General features: G+C 38.1%; 1 protein-coding gene across 1 annotated transcript; it reads right to left on the bottom strand.

Annotated features, from left to right (window-relative positions):
• Window positions 1-310: 310 nt before the first annotated feature.
• On the bottom strand, window positions 311-16581 carry FASTKD2 (FAST kinase domains 2). Its single transcript, XM_061204237.1, has 12 exons — window positions 15812-16581; window positions 12732-12835; window positions 11930-12038; window positions 11507-11630; window positions 11093-11232; window positions 9775-9947; window positions 6689-6852; window positions 5497-5706; window positions 5008-5095; window positions 3196-3310; window positions 2090-2210; window positions 311-515 (listed from the first exon to the last, which is right to left on the bottom strand). Exons 1-11 carry the CDS (start codon window positions 16529-16531, stop codon window positions 2091-2093), a joined length of 2067 nt encoding a protein of 688 aa, XP_061060220.1. The 5' UTR covers window positions 16532-16581; the 3' UTR covers window positions 311-515; window position 2090.
• Between the last annotated feature and the right edge of the window lie 365 nt (window positions 16582-16946).

The raw sequence follows: 16946 nt of genomic DNA, 5'->3' as shown, positions 1-16946 counted from the left end.
AGGTACAAGCTGAAGAGCAGTAGGAGATGAAACGTGGAAATAACGTGGAAATCAATGATGTGGCTGAGGCTCCAGAAAACTCCAGTTCTTTGAACTTTTACTTCCTTATCCATAAAATGAGGGAGGTGGATTAAATGACCGACACATTTCCTTTCAGCTCTAACCTTCTCTAAATGTTGGCGAGATTAAGTTGATAAAACCTGTGACACATGCAGTCATATTGCTAGAGACCTTTTATTGCCAACCTGGGGTTTCTCGACTACTTTTTTTTTTTTTTTTTTTAATTTATTTATTATTTATGGCTGTGTTGGGTCTTCGTTTCTGTGCGAGGGCTTTCTCCAGTTGCGGCAAGCGGGGGCCACTCTTCATCGCGGTGCGCGGGCCTCTCACTCTCGTGGCCTCTCTTGTTGCGGAGCACAGGCTCCAGATGCACAGGCTCAGTAGTTGTGGCTCACGGGCCTAGTTGCTCCGCGGCATGTGGGATCTTCCCAGACCAGGGCTCGAACCCGCGTCCCCTGCATTGGCAGGCAGATTCTTAACCACTGCGCCACCAGGGAAGCCCTCGACTACTTTTTTTGTAAGTCCATGTCAGCTCAGGTTCAACCTCTAGCCCTATCCTATTTATGTAGCTTTGATAGTTTATCCTCTTATTAGATAAAAGGAAATAAGGGTCCCAAGAGATTAATAGCAGCTACACCTCAAAGAGTTAAGATAATGAAGAGAGAATACATCCCAATACTTAGCAGTGCCTGGCATAGAGTAAGATGTCCAGTAATTGCACATCTGCATATTTGGGGTACCTTAGTCCATCTAGGCTGATATTAACAGAATACCATAGATTGGGTAGCTTATAAACAACAGAAATTTACTTCTCACAAATAACTGTGGGAGAGGCTCGGAAGTCCAAGATCAAGTCCCTGGCAGATTCTGTGTCTGGTGAGGGCCCCCTTCCTGGTTTGGAGATGGTCATCTTCTCACTGTCCTCACGTGGAGAAGTGACAAGGGAGCTCTCTGAGGCCTCTTTTATAAGAGCACTAATCCAATGCATGAGGCCTCCACCCTAATCATGACCTAATCATCTCCCAAAGCTCTGCCTCCAAATACCATCACACTAGGGGTTAGGTTTCAACACAGGACTTGTGGGGATGGGGTGGAGGTGGCGGCACAAACACTCGGTCTTTTACACGGGGCTAAAATAATACCAACTTACGTGGCACTCAGGTTTCACAAGTGAAACCTGCTGTATCCCCAACGAGTCAAATACTAGGTAGACAGGCGTATGACAAACTTGAACAAGTACTTCCACAAAAGGATGAACAAACGTAACTGAAAAATAGCCCTCAGGTCTGGCTCACAAAACAGTTCGGCTATATATTTACTTTAAAAGACTTTGTGAAATGGTGGGAGGGGAAAGGGGAAGAGGGAGAAAGGAATGACCTCACCAATGGCAAGAACTGTGGTGTTAGCAACCCACAACCTATCAATCTTAAGAAATTAGGACTCCTTGCCCTCTCTGTACTATCTCATCTGTGTTTCTCTTAGTAAGGGCCACAAACCACTTCCACCTAGAATGCTTGTTACAACTGCAGATGCCTGATCCTCACCCATTTTTAACACGCTACCTCATTAATTCTTATACATTCTACAATTTGAGACCCTAGCCCAATTGCTTTGTGGCCGGTGCTTGAATGTGATCCATACCTGAGTCCTAAAACAGCTTAGATTCCAAACCTGAGGACTGCCCACATCAACTTACCTGCAACCCATCACAACTAAGAAACCAGTTTTGAATGCATCAGAGCTAATGAGAAACAGTAAAACCTACAGCTCATGAATTTATGAAGTATCTGGGCACTGGAAGGAACAGGTATAACTGCGAAAATGACCCTTCTGGAATTTTCTCAGCATATTCTAAAGTGCCAGTAACAATATTTCTTTCATTCTCAACTTTAATTTTAGCAGTGAACTGAAATAACACTTTTTATTATGGTGAGCAGTCAGGTAAGTTCCATCGACAACTGAATTGTAGTCTTTATTAAAGTTATTTTTATAAATTTATGTCTAATAACATTAAAAGGTTGCTTCTTACTTTAACATGTGCTTTGTAAATCTATATCAGCAGTAGAAAGTGCTTCCGGTGAATAGATTTTAGTCTTCAAAAATGTGACTGCATCCTTCATCTCTAGTTTTTCCATCTCCCAATTATTGACCTTACCAAAGAAAGAGGAAAATAATCAGTTTGCAAGAAGATGACAACGTATAAAATAAAAGCTAGTTTCGAGATCCAAGGATATTAAAATAACATCAGCCAACCACTTATAGTTACGCACATTTTAGAAGTTTAGTAAGACTATGTGCTAGGGTTGAAGAAAGCTCTCACAGTGAAAATTATAAAAAAACTTTAAAGGTCCTCTAAAGGGTGCAAAAATTCCTTTCTTGGGATAATCTTCCTTAGAATATAAATAACAGCCAATATGAAAAAAAAAAGTGTTACAGATTAGCCCATTAAGAGAAATGGGCCATCTTAACCTTGGTAATCCGGGCATGATCCAGTTTTGGATACTAAAGTACCATAACGAAGATTCAAATATTTACATTTCATATTATATGCAGGACCAAATGAGTGGCATTTAGATAGATCCCAACATTAACATAAATATACATTTATTCGTATGGTTCTTGCTCCATACAGAGACATCTAGAGAGGCTGTTCAAGAAAAGTTGTGCTCAGAATCAAACAAAGCATAAGGAGGGAAGAGGAAGAAGCATCCTCTTACAATCACCCAGCATTTTCTGGTGACAAACATCCTTAACAGCCTCACAATGGCCCATGAAAACAAAGCTTTAATTACCATCTTTTCTTCTCCTGTTCAAGATAACCTAGAAACTGAATATGGTTTCATGTGTCTTAAATTAAAGAAGTACACATATTATTTACATTTTTCACTTAACAAAAATGATTAAAGTTGACTAAATGTAGCACTTATAAAACCCCAAGTAAATAATAGTAATCAGCTGAGTAGGAGCCAAATCATGTACCAGAAATGTGCTTTTTCAAAGAAAACAATAACTAAAACACTTATTCCAATACTGCTGACAATTCATCTAGTCCTAGTAACCAACTTCAACCACAACATTCCCAGCAGAATGAACATCATTAATTGAAGTACTATTTCATTTGCATTTTTTTCTTACCAAGATCACATGAAAACCCATTACTTTCAAATGCCGCATTTTCATAGCAAGGAATCCTCTGGGGTGGGTTGAATCCAAACAGTACGTAGATCTAGGAACACAGAGTACAGCTACTCTGAAAACAAAAATTCAAAACATGAGACTAGTTACTAACGAGATGACCATGTACAATCTTGCTGCATCCTCGTTCTTTGGAGATTTCAAAGCTGAGCTCTCCACTTACCACATTCCTCACCACTCCCTCCGGTGTTAGTCCTTCACTTCCTCATTACCTAGACTATGCAGATATTCCAGTATATGAAGACTATCTTAGGAACCACAAGCTTATAAAAATGCTTTATACAAACAGTATCCCTTAACCATCTTTAAGAATGGCTACATTCTCGATGAGGAAAATTTTCAGATATGAAAGCACCCATTTTAGGGCTTTCCTGTGCAGAGCTAATCTCTGATCTAAACAAAATTATTTATGCTACTAGAAGCACTGATGTATATAATATCAAATGGAAAATGCTCTGCTTGTACATTTTGTCTCCCAGAGACAGACACATTTAAAAACCAGAATGGGGAGACCAAATACAAAGAAGAAAACACTAAGAGATAGGCAAGACTGTTGAAAAGATAAAATGTATACGTGTAACAAAAATGTGGAAGGTGTAATTTGTTTTTCATTGTTCATGGCCTTTTGGAAAGATTAAGTTCATTGGGGGAGAAAAAGACATTTGTATCCTTACTGTCTTCTGTTATACTCTGGCTGTTATCTGAGATAAAGTAAGAGAAATTTCGTATCTTTAAAGGAACACTGATTCCTCATTTTTTCTCGGTACTTTAGGCTGAGAACTACTACATTATATTATTATGCCAGAACAGATGAATACCTGAAAAAGAAAAATGATCTTTCAACTTGGTCAGAGAGAAAGCCTCTTTTTGAGGGAAGATGGGTAATATGTAGAAGGAAGATAGTGGCTGAAAAAGATGGCCAAGGAACAAGCTAGATGGATTTAGAAAGGCGCAAAAGTTACAGAGCTATGTATGAGTGGAGAGGGATGAGTAGATAAGAGTTTGAATCCCTACAGACTTTTTCTGTACCTCTCTCTACCATACTTATGTGCATGTGCTACAAAGCAGTAGGGGATGTAGGTCGCTTGGGGTCAGGATCCACGTCTGACTCATCTTTGCATGCCCCACAGGCCCTAGCAGAGCCTTTCCACAAAGAATGACTGAACACAGGGTGTGCGCAATATGACCTGATCCAGATGCTTACAAGGTAGAATATTCTCTCAGGGAGTAGCATCAATTTCTCCCAGAAACACCCTCTGTACTGTGTGAGTCAAGGAAACTACTTCTAATTAACTTCAATATGGTTTGATCCATATACAATACAGCTTAATTAAAAAGCTAAAGTTTCTCTACCTTTAGAAAGGTTTGGTGGTAGAGAAAAATATTTTTTGGGTATTTGATTTTAGTAGAAGCCGTCATTCTTTATGATCACTACTGCATTATCTTGTCAAAAATTTACACTGCACTGATGGTTTCAATTATATTAGCATTGTTTTATTGAACTGTTTAGCTTTAAAACCTGATTTTAAAAAATTGCCTGTTTCATTAAATGGACAACTCCAATCCACTGTCTTCAACCACAGTGTCCCACATTTACACCTAAGGGGTAGATTAATGGATGAGAAGTCCCTCGGTGCATTACAAGCTCTATACAAATATAAGGTCTTTGTATTGTTACTGCTATTTATATGAAGTCTTTGAGAATTAAGATTTAAATTTAGAAAGTTCAGCAAATGCGTATGTGTAAACAACCTTTGAATATTTGTAGCAGAAGTTACCACATCCACGTCAGAAAATGGAAGCACTTGGCTCCTGTTAGCATCCATTCTGATTTCAAAATCTGAAAGAAAAAAATTGATACTAATTTTTCAAACATTGCTCAAAGCGATTTTTTGTTTGAAACGGTATACTATTACTACCAATAATTATAATGGCAGCAGGTAAGCTATACTGAGCTTATTTACCATGTGCCAAATACTAGTCTGGATTGTATATGTATAATCTCATTTGTTGGTCACAGGAACCCCGTGAGATGGGTACTATTATTATTGCCATTTTACAGATAAGGAAAGAGGCTGCTGAGTGCCTAACGCATAGCACTAGTAAGTAGCAGAGTGAAAATCCACATGCAGCAGTCCAGCTCCAGAGCCAACGCTGCACCACACTAGACTGCTACAGTAAACTCCTTATCTTTTGTCAGAAAAAAAGTAAAATAGAGGAAAATTATATAAAGTCCCATACCAATATAATAATTATGTGGCAACCATACACTTTTTGAGAAGCATCCTTCTCCCAGAAGGCTACTCAGCACCTCGGCAACCTTTGCATGTGGATGTAATGGCGTGGGGGGCAGCTGTGGCAGCACTAAGTGTGTGTCCTTGTGACAAGGAGCATCAAGTTTTAGACAGGCAGCCAAAACATGAAGCTTGTGAACATTCCTCTCCACGTCACCTAATAAAAAAAGAGAACGAAAATATATAGTTAAGAAAAATACGAATGCTACATTTAGGAAATTGTATTAATGCACCTATAATTCTGATCACTTGCTTCGTATCAGGAGGAATCTCTCTGTGTCTCCCGAGGCCCCACAGTGTGTAGGTCAGTGCCCTGATAATGCTTTAAACTTTAAAATATCTTTCAAGGTGCTTTAGCCTCAACTCTTCACTGAACAGATGGGAAAATGCTCAGGAATGTTAAAATGCCTCCTGATTAACTAAAGGCAAAGTTGGGACTAGATTCCAGGTCTCCTGGGTTCACGGCTGTTTCCTCCACGTTAGACTGCTTGAAAAATCAGCACATGGTGTTCCTTCTCCCCACTTCAACTTTGGAATTTCACACTGTTGTTTTTAAAAGGATTTAAAATACTCTATTCCCAGATACATCATCAAATTTTACACATCTAGCCTGATATTGCTTTTCCTTATTTAACAGTAAAGACTGAAAGACAACAATTAATTTGGTTCCAAGAGTAAATAAATTAACTACTTTGGTAACTATTTGGTTTCTTGATCTAACGGCTGTGCCCTCATTACAGGCCATGAGTGACAAAGTGTTTATAGCTGCAAGAGTTGACTTAACTTGGCTTCAAACGTGACACATAAGGATTAGAAGTACAAACACCTCTGATCAAGGCATAAAGAACAACCTGAACATTTAGCCTTTGCACAGGTGCATGAAGTATAAATAAAAAGAACAATGACGCTGTGTTTCTTATTCATGCTGTCTATGGGCAGGATCTGTCATTAAAGGAGCCTCCACCGGTTTGCTGGTTTGAAGCACGGCCCTTTGACTTCACCATCATTGGTCCTTTCATCAGGAGCACCCGCTCCACACGTTTTAACTAACACTGCTGCAACTGAGGCCCCAATCAGAATCACCTGGTAGCCTGGCAGTACTGCTTTATTTTAGTCACCACTGTGCACTGACATCCTACCTGACGTCAGCAGATCATGGATGATGTCCTTTTGAAGAAGCTGATTAATAGGGGCCAGGGGAAAATGGTTCATCAAGCAAAACGAACACACAGCATTCAACAGGTTTTCAGAAGAGATGTGGTGAAGACTACCAGTGAGAGCACTAGCCATAACTTCTAGGAACCTACAGGGGCAGAAAGGAAAGTCAGCTTTCAAATATGAAGAGTAGACAAGGTCATGGTAGAGCTAGTGAGGTGTCAGAGAACTGACAGCCTTAAGGGGATAAAACAATCAGGCTTGCAATAAGTCTTCACACATCTTTCAGGTCGGTGACTATCTCATAATAAACACATACACTCAATAAATGTTAGCTACTACTACATGTCTTACACAGGGCAAACGTTTATAAGCTTTACCTCATTTAATTCCTATTCAAACTCTATGGGATAGGTATCATTATTTTCTTCATAATGAAGATGAGTAAACAGGCTAAGCAGGGTCAACTAACTTGTCCAAGAACACACAGCCAGGAAGTAGCAGAGACAGTACTGGAATCCAAGTTGTCAGGGTCCAGAAGCTTTTAACCATTGTGCTAGATTTTTTATCATGAGTAAGTCTTTAAGACCTGGAACTCCACTGCAGTTTTATAATCAATTAAAATTCTCTAGCTATTAATACTCTGAGTTAAAAGAACTGATAGCCTAATCCTACCACCCAAGCTAACGTTACGCAGTATAACAAAGCAGCTAAGCACAGAGGAAGAGAGGAAAGATAAAAATTAGGTAAGGTCACGTGTGCAGGGTGGCACTGCTAATAAACAGCACAGATACGCTTTGAACCCAGGTCAATTTGACTCTTAGGGCATAAGCTATATATCATTATATAAGAAAAAAGCAAGTATTGATACTTGCAAAGTACTGTGATAGTGTACAGGAAAGAAAGTAGATAGGGCAGCTTTGGGGATAAGGAGAATTTCAGTTAAGTGGAAAAGATGGCAAAAGGGAAGACCACTTGAAACTAACCCCTGAAAGTACATGCTATTCACGCTGTAATAACTAGCGAGGCTGGGGCACAGGCAGGGATGCTCACAGCAGGGCGAGTATGCCCTGAAGTAAGCCCTTAGTACCAATGAGCCGCAAAGGGAAATGTCTGGGATCAACTGGGAGGTCCCGTGAGGAGCAGATGGGCGAGTGAGGAAGGCTGTGACAGGCTGAGCAGGACTGCTAACAGGTCCTAGAGACAACAGTGAGGCAACACTTATTAAAGGGAGAACTGATGGAGTTTGGAGTATGCAGCAAGAAACAGCGGGGCTGCAGAGGACTGATCTGGAGCACAGCGGTAATCACCTCTCCAGTCTCCTCGCATCCCACTTCTTATGCTGTTACCTCATGCTTCAGCGACACCAAAATCTGTGTCGTTCCCTGCATGTACTCTGCTGTTTCTTTCCTTCCTGACTTGAATATGGAGTCCCTTCTACTCAGAATGGTCTTTCCATTGTTAACTCCTATTTATCCATCTTTCAAGATCTGCTCAGGTACCAACTCCTCCAGGCAGGATGCTTGGCACCCACTCTGACCCTCCACTTCGCCAGGCTAGCATCCTGGTACATCCCTCCTCTATTCCTATATACACTGTATAAAACTCTATCACTTCAATGTTCATGCTATATTTAACTGCAAAAAGGATTATGTCTTATTCATTTTTGTCTTAAGTACCTGAGTGCTTGGTACAAGTTTTCCGACTAAATGAACAAATAAACTTAGATGAGGAGGAGAAGAATGTTAGTGGAAAAGGAAGAATCAAGAATAATGAGCTAAAAACTCACCAAGGTGTATACATTGAATATGCACAGCATTTTACATGTTGTTATTCATACCTCGATAAAGTGGTTTAAAAAGCTCTAGAGCGCTTTTCAATTATGGAGCAGAGACAGGCTTATTGACAAATAATTGCAGCTATGTGTCAAGGCTCCACCAAAGAGTTATATAAGACATGACAAGCACAGGGGCTCTGATGGAGACAATTAAGGGAAGGCACATGACATGCAGTGTGAACTGAGTCTTTCACAACAATGGAGAGCACAGTGGGCACCTGCTTTTCTTGGCCCAGCACTTCTTTGATTACCTGCCCCAAAGAAATGGGCGTGTGACCCAAACTCGTTCAATCAGATTTTCTCTTTTGGAAATCTGAATCTTGAGGGAAAACCACAGGGACAAAAAGCTGTTGGAGTCAAGCTACTCGATGGCAAAGAGATGGCCAGTGAACCTTGCCACTGAGACCCTCAGAACTGCCCTAGTTTATTCCTCCAAGGCCTCTGTGACAGACACTCTAGTTTTTTTTTTAAATCTAACAATTACTGTGTGTCTGGCATTGCCTTAAGAACCTGACACAGGTTAACTCATTTAATCCTCATAACAACCCAATACGATTAGAAATAACTCTTTATTTCTCATCCTCATTTTAACAGATGAAGAAACTGAGGCACAGATAAGTAACTTGCCAAAGTTAAGTAGCTAATGAATCACAGAGCTAGCATTCAAACCTAAGCAAGGTGTCTCCAGGGTCTGCGCTTTTAGTCACTCTTCTAACAAATGACAAATGACATGTTATATGCGTTTCTGGTTTTTAATGAAACTTAGAACTGACCTAGAGAGGAAGGAAAGATGTTCTGGGTGGAAAGAAGATAAAAGAGCACAGCATGTTTGAGGAATTGCTGTGTTTAATAGTAGAAATGCACGGTTGTGGTTAAAATGAAAAGAAAAGAAAGCAGTAGTTTGGGACCAAATGAAGAGTTAGGGTCAAAACTAAACTATAAACTCAGGAGCTGAGGCAATAAGCTGGGGGAGAGTTTGAAATGAAAACTCCTATGCTGAATTACCAAATATATTGCAAAGAACAAAGAAACTGGCAAAAGCAAAGCACATATCTTTAGCAAAGATAAAATAAAATTCTGTTTAACTTCATAAATAAGGAATATTATGTTTAATTTCTGGACATGGATGAAGGCCATGGATGGGTTCGCATGTAAGAATTCATTGAGCTTCGTAATCTTTTCTATAAATACAATATGTGGCAATAAAAAAGTAAAAAAAGAACAAGTACATACTCGTGAGTCCAGCATTTGTGGAAGTGATTGAGAGAAGAATACACATGAAGAATAGAGACAAGGCTTTTCACGTTTAGGAAGCCAGGTTCATCTGCTGCTTTCTTCATAAACAAGTCCATCAAACTAACAGGTCGAAAGTCAAAGTTTTCAAATAAGATGAGGAGAAAAAGAACCTAAAAAAAGAAAGAATTGAGGGAAAACTTCTTAAGAATTACAGTATGTTATTAGCAATCTTTTAGATCTCAAAAAATTTAAACCACAATAGAATTGTCCTGACTGACCAAATATTCCCTTAAAAGGAACAATTATCTTTTCCTTACAAAATCTGTTCCAGTTATTCTTGAATCAGAGTATCGAGTTAACAAGCAACCTCTTTTTATAAGCTGAGAACCAGAGCACACAACGGTTTCCATATTTCCATCTCATTTAAAATAAATCTTTTCCTCTATGCTTTTCATACAACAGCTCTGAAACTTACCTTTAAATACACCTCTTATGAAATTTTTCAAAATGACCAAGCCAATTTTGAACTGCTCTCCCTCCCAAACCTAGACACTTCCTAGATTCTAACAGATAAGAGATAACTCAAAAATTTCTATGTTCAATACTAATTTCTATAACTGAGAATAGAGCTGAAATATGATGATTAAATGTTCCAGTTCACCTCTCATTTCCCTCTTAAGTCTTTCTCGCAATAAGTACTTCTCTTTCCAAAATCAATTTCCATACTAAACTCAACCTCACCCTCCAAAGTGAACTAAACCAGTGACCTAACATGGTTACCACTACTTTACTACAAAAAGAAGTTTTTACCAGCTGCTTCATTTAGATGTTTAATTATTAACACATGCCCTGAATTTAAAGGCTCTTACTCTGGAAGAAACAAGCAAACTTTCCATAAACAGAAAACAGACATGATCATTAAGTAATGACAGTTTATTCTTCAAAAAGCGTAAGCCTCTCACATCAACTATCTCCATTATTCTAAATCTAATAAAGGAAAAGTAGAAAGACAGAAATAATCCTTAGTATCCAACCAAAGTACCATACAACCTTTTGAAAAACAAATAGAAAAACAAACTTTGGACAATATAAGTTTTGTTTTGGATAGAAAGATGGTCCAGACATTGAATAATATATTAATAGGTAACCCCCAGACAAAAATTAAAAGGAGCTAATTTTTCAAGCCGATTTAGCATTGGAATATTTTGGAATCTAAACCACTTTAAAATGATAGAAAAATTATTTCGAATGCTAAATAAATTAATACGTTTCTTGAAAGTTTCTGAGGCTTCTTCTAAACTGTTAACATACTTACTTTTTTCAACTTCCAGATGTCAAAAGTTGTAGCCACATAATCTGCTATTCCCTTAAAAAGATCTATATTAACGTATTGGAGGTCTCTGCAAGACTGCAATATGCTGATCAATATTTTAAAAGGACACCCATGGATATTACCTTTAAGAATGAGTTAGAGAAACAAGAATTACCAGATGGTTTTGACTGTAAGATCCAAGATACTATATACACAGTACTTTTGTTTCTTGAGAAAAAATAGCACTATATTTTGTTAAAAAAAAAAAAAAAAACCACTATAGGCAAAAATAAAATTTAGATCTAACCATATCATCAGATATTTTTCATATAACAGCAAAGTTGTTAAAACAAACAAAACAAATATAGTCCAGAACAGATCGGATGCTACAAATCATAAAAGAAAAATCCCCCTTACTTGTGACTATCTTACTGCACTCATTCAAAAGGATAATGGAGCGGTGATTCATGGCGGCCAGTACTGCAAACATATGCTGGCTATTCAAAACAGAAAATTGGTCTAATTCTTTCAAGGCTTTCATCTAAAGAAAAGTAAACTTAAATTTAATTTTTCATTTGTGGCAAAATAAATTAAACTCCTATATTTAAATAAAAAAGGATAAAGTTTGAGCAAAATGACTCGGACAAACAGATATATAGATAAATATATGTAAATATACATACAGATAAAAATAAATCTATTTCTATTATTTCACTTTAGCAAAGTTACATCCAAAAGCACAATGTCCTCCTAATAAACTGACTTTAGGAGGTGATAGCAAATCACAAGAAATATTTTTTTCAAATTTTACACAACAGAGAAAATTCAGAAGGTATTTACCTCCAATTTCCTTTTAAGACCAATCGGTGCATCTTTTCCAATACACTTCATTACAGTTTGTAATGTGAAGACACGTTCTATTTTCCAAACTTGCTGATCAACTAGCATCCTGTCATCAAACACAATAAATACCACAGTCCTAGGATCTTAAAACCAGGAGAGAAATCTTAAAAGTCATTTGGTCCAGCTTCTACTTCTAGGCAAGGAATATGAAGCCCAAAGAAATGATCTACCTGTCCAAGAGAGTGCAAATAGTGAAAGCTCCAAGACCAGCCTAGTATTGTTTTCTCTCACATTATTTTGCTGTCTTTATGCATGAACAAATATCAGGAGACTACATTAAGACATCTCAATGCATAGTCAATGAAAAAGGGAATTAAAAATTATTCTCATCAACCTATGACATTAGATTAGGTGCATCAATTTTATAAGTTGTAAAACTTAACCTCCTTTTCAAGCTGGGCCAGTGTCATGTGACCTCCACATAGTACCCAATTAACCATTATGAACTGAGTACATATCAGTTATCCCCCAGCCCACATCAGTACTATGTTTTAAGATAATTTTAGATTTTAATGTTACCAACACCTTTTATTTTATGGTGGACCCTGAAAGAAGCATTATTTCCAGCTTTACCTGATCCAGAGTCACTATTTTAAGTTTAATAAGGTATTAAAGACCATAACTACTAACAAAGTCTTCCATGCCCCCATTCCAAAAAAGGGAGCTCAACTTTCATCTTCGTTTTTGATTTAAGAGAAACACAGAAAGGTACTTGAAGAAAGCGTAAGAGAGTTCTCACCGCAATCCTGCTCGAAGAACATCCACATTCTTGCATGGCTCCATTGCCTCTAAGATAGTTGACAAAACTGAAAGACATGTCTCATCACACTCATTGATACGTTCCTATCGAAATATAATTACAAAAATACCACAGGTGATGAGCTCATAGTAGACTATCTCACCCAAGCAAAACCACTGAACTGATGCTTTCAACTAAAGGATTAAGTATCAAACCAATAACTCACAGAGTCAGTCCACAATAAACAGCATCTTTGGAAAACAAGATGTCATATGTAAGTGAATTTTCCAAATAATTGATACACATTCTTTTATGTATCAACCCTTTTTATACATTCTCCGTTATCACTGAAAATGATTTGATATTGATTACCTTCCTCCCCTTCTGAAATAACTTTTATCAAACATTATTTTTACCTCTTCTTGAGACCCAAAGCCATCATGATGACAAGTGCAGTAATACTAGAGCTACAGGACAATTTTCCTACCCCTAAAGAATCTTACACAGCTGCGCTTACAATTTCCCTATATCCTTTCCTGGGTATCGAACTGCAACCTCAGTTGTGAACCTTCTAATTCACATCTGCTGTCACATTTTACCAGCACTACCTGGATCTCAAGAGGAGCCCAGGCTCCACGGATCCTTCTTTCAAATCCTCTGAATTAGGGTACTAATTTAGGTTCTAGAAATGGCCTAATTTAGAAAGCAAATAGTAACAACACAGCTTACCTAGTGCTCTACAATTTAATCACAACTAGCTTATACACCTCACAAGAGTACTTGTGATCACATCTGAAAGATGTATGCTCTTTTGCTAAAATTACAATACATGACTAACTAGTCACAAAGTCTCAAGTCAGAACCAGATAATGATAAGAAATGGATACTGTTGGAAGGAAAAAAGGTCTCATTCCCATGAGAGGGTTTCCATTAACAATTTATAGCATTCCATCAATACCTACTGTGAAAGAAAAGACCACTTGGCTATGTGTTTGAAGGGCAAACTTCACTGATGACATATTTCATCCCTAGCTAAAATGTCTTTGCAACATTCCAACATGTTAGTGAGATACAATTATACGTACAGATAACCTGACCCCAAATATCCACTGTTCATTCCTCACCAATGCAGATACTATGCTGATGTGAATACCTGTCCAAAATTCATTTAGAGCATCACTGACCAGGTAGAGTGACTTACTGTAATCACTTTTAAATAACTATATAGGGAACACAGTCTACCAAAAAACACGGATATTCTGCGGTTTAAACACACACACACAACACACAAATTAGTTCCTGGGCGAGAACATGGAAATCACAGTAACGTAAAAAGTTAAAGTTAAAAACTCTCATATACCTATGAACCCAATTCTTGAACTCTATAGTAGGATAGGATATATATCAGATCATCCTCAGGAAACTCCTGTCTTCAAAAAAAATTATTTAATTATGATCATTGAGTTCAGAAGTCTGAAGAGTCCACTCTTAAAAGCTAAATGATTACCTTAATGAACTCATCTTTTCCTCAGCCAATCTGGCGTCATTTCAGTGACGTCAAACAGGACACTGACTCCTTTGTTTGAAACTAAAAGTGGCTCCTTCCTCCATTCCATTTCCCACTCCCACAGTAATCTAAATACAAATTGGAGTATGTTGATGACCTTTGCTTAAAATATTTCACTGGATCCCCATTGCCTACAGGATAAATCCGAACTCCTTAGCCAGGCAGAAAAGGCTCTTCACGATTGATCCCCTTTTTCCCCAACCTCATGCCTTGCCACGACACCCAACCCCTCCTCCTTGACAACCACAGACACAATTTCCTCCCCATTCCCTCAAACTCACAACCCCAGTATTCTGTACCTCCAGCCACAATGAACTACTTTCAGCTCCGCAAACTATTCTCCAGGATTTGAACATATAGTCTTCTCTGCTTGAAACACCATCCCCTTCGCTATCCATCTTCTAAGTGCTGGCCATTTCTTGGACTCAGCTTAGACATCATCTCCTACTGGGCTTGAATTTTAGCTCTACTATGTCGAGGTGTTTGTTCATTCACGCAGCAAATATTTATCAAGTACCTACAGATAGTGACACTAACAGGTATGTGACCTTGGGCAAGTTATTTAACCTCTCTAAGCCTAAATTTCCTAATCGGTAAGATGAAAGTAACAATACCTACTTTTAAAAACTACACTGAGAATTACATGAGACAATCCTCTTTTCAAACTTTGTACCTATCACTGCTTCAAACGGTAATCCTGTATCCTCCTCCCCCATCACCTCTTCCCATCATGAAGGCATACTCCTGACTAGGTTTGAAGCCCTTGTAATACACTCTCTATATTTTTCTTTCATTGCACTGAAAGCTCTATGTGGCCGTTATTTTGTAACTGTATTCCCTATGCTCAGCACCGTGCCTACAACATAGTAAATGTATGACTCATCAGATGAACACTGGTTATTTTTGTAATTACCTACAAAATATCTGTTGTCCCCTCTAGGTTATAAGGGCAGGGATCATGTCTTCTACATCTTTACATCCCCAGTGACAAGTCTAGTAACTGATACATAGTTGACACCCAATAAATGTTTACTGTATGAATAAATCAATCCAGTAGCTGTGTGACTTTAGCCAAGTTGCTTAACATCATTAAATCTCTTTCCTCATCTGCTAAACTGAGGTAATATCAACCTTACAGGGCTATTGTGAAGATTCAATAAGACAGCACAAGAAAAAGGTACAGGTAGTCAATAAATACTAGTTCCCTTCCCTTCTCTCCTTCTTTCAACTACCCAACCTTTCCTTGTATATTTTGTACCTCTCCCCATTTTAGCTTTTTCACTATTACTCAACTCCAGAGAAGAAAAATGGGGCAAGCTTTCATAAATTTCTACAGCAAAAAGATCTGGCTAACTTAAGGTCTCTAAATCATATAATATCTATGCAGAAACAAATATAAACTACCATTCCACAGATAAGTTTCTTTCAAGGAGGCTACATGTTTACATCCCATCATTCTTTCAAGATATGCTAAACCAAGTAAAAGTATATTTAAGGCTCCTTTTGATTTTACCTGGACCACCCTCAGCAAAGTCTGTACGAGTAGCGTATTCTGAGGAATCCCGAGCTTCACCATAGCATGAAGACTAAACAGCAGGTTGTCGTAGTGCATGATCTTGGCTTCTCTCATAATTTGTTCACACAGCTGGCTAAACGCAGGGTGGTTAAACATCAATTGTTTTTCAAAGCGCTTCTGGTCATCAGACATCCGTTTGGCAATTGTCCACATGGCTGAGAAATAGTTACTACTAGGAAATGTAGGTGCTTTTGAAAATATATCTAACACATCACTCAGGGAATTACACTCCTGAGACAGTTTTCTACAGTTGATCGGGGTTGGTTTTGTTCTCTTGGTGAGAACATCTTCATTGGAAGGCTCATGATGAAAGTTTTTCTTCAATCCATTATCAGAGACAAAGTGTTCTGAGTTAAAGGACAGTCTTCTAGGACAAAGTAGTCTGTCAACTGTAAGGACTGTTGCAGTGCTTATGCCCTTTGTTTGAAAGCCATCACCTCCTGATTTAAAAATTAAGGCATCCTGAAAGAGATATCTCATAGATGACTGCATTCTATTATCAAAGTTACTTAAGTAACTTTGGAAAAGGTTCCAGTTTGAATAAACAATTTTTGGTCTGCAAAATCCCGAAGGATACAGCCTCACAGTTCTGCCTGTTGGAACTAAAGTACTGAATTGTCTGAGGTTCCATAAAAAGGAACCTGCTCTGTTTTTCATTTTCCTAGCCACTGAAACACTTTCAAATGGCTTTAAAGTTGTCAAGATCACACACACACGTCGCTTCTAAATATGAAAGAAAACACATGCCGTAGCTTTCCTGTAGGGGAAGGGGTTATAAGAGAGATAAAAATTAGAGTAAAACTTCTACTTAAAAATATCAAATGCAAAAAAAAAAAAAAAAATCAAATGCATTTAACAGAGACTAAAGTGAGACCCTAGGGAGACATTAAGATTTCCGTTAAAAAGGTAAAACCATGTTAGCAATATGGGCTTTCTCCATTTCTACCACAATGTGTATATACACAGTCTTAAAGGTGCAAGGTTACTTTGGAAGTAGTCGTTGTACAAATAAGGTTTTAAAAAAATAAAAAAGGAAGTGGATTTCTGACGGAAAAGTTTTCCTACAAAGCTT

The sequence above is a fragment of the Eubalaena glacialis genome, chromosome 1, assembly GCF_028564815.1.
Source record: "Eubalaena glacialis isolate mEubGla1 chromosome 1, mEubGla1.1.hap2.+ XY, whole genome shotgun sequence".
Classification (NCBI taxonomy): Eukaryota; Metazoa; Chordata; class Mammalia; order Artiodactyla; family Balaenidae; genus Eubalaena; species Eubalaena glacialis.
The sequence above is the reverse complement of the archived record's forward strand: the minus strand, read 5'-3'. Positions and strand labels throughout refer to the sequence as shown.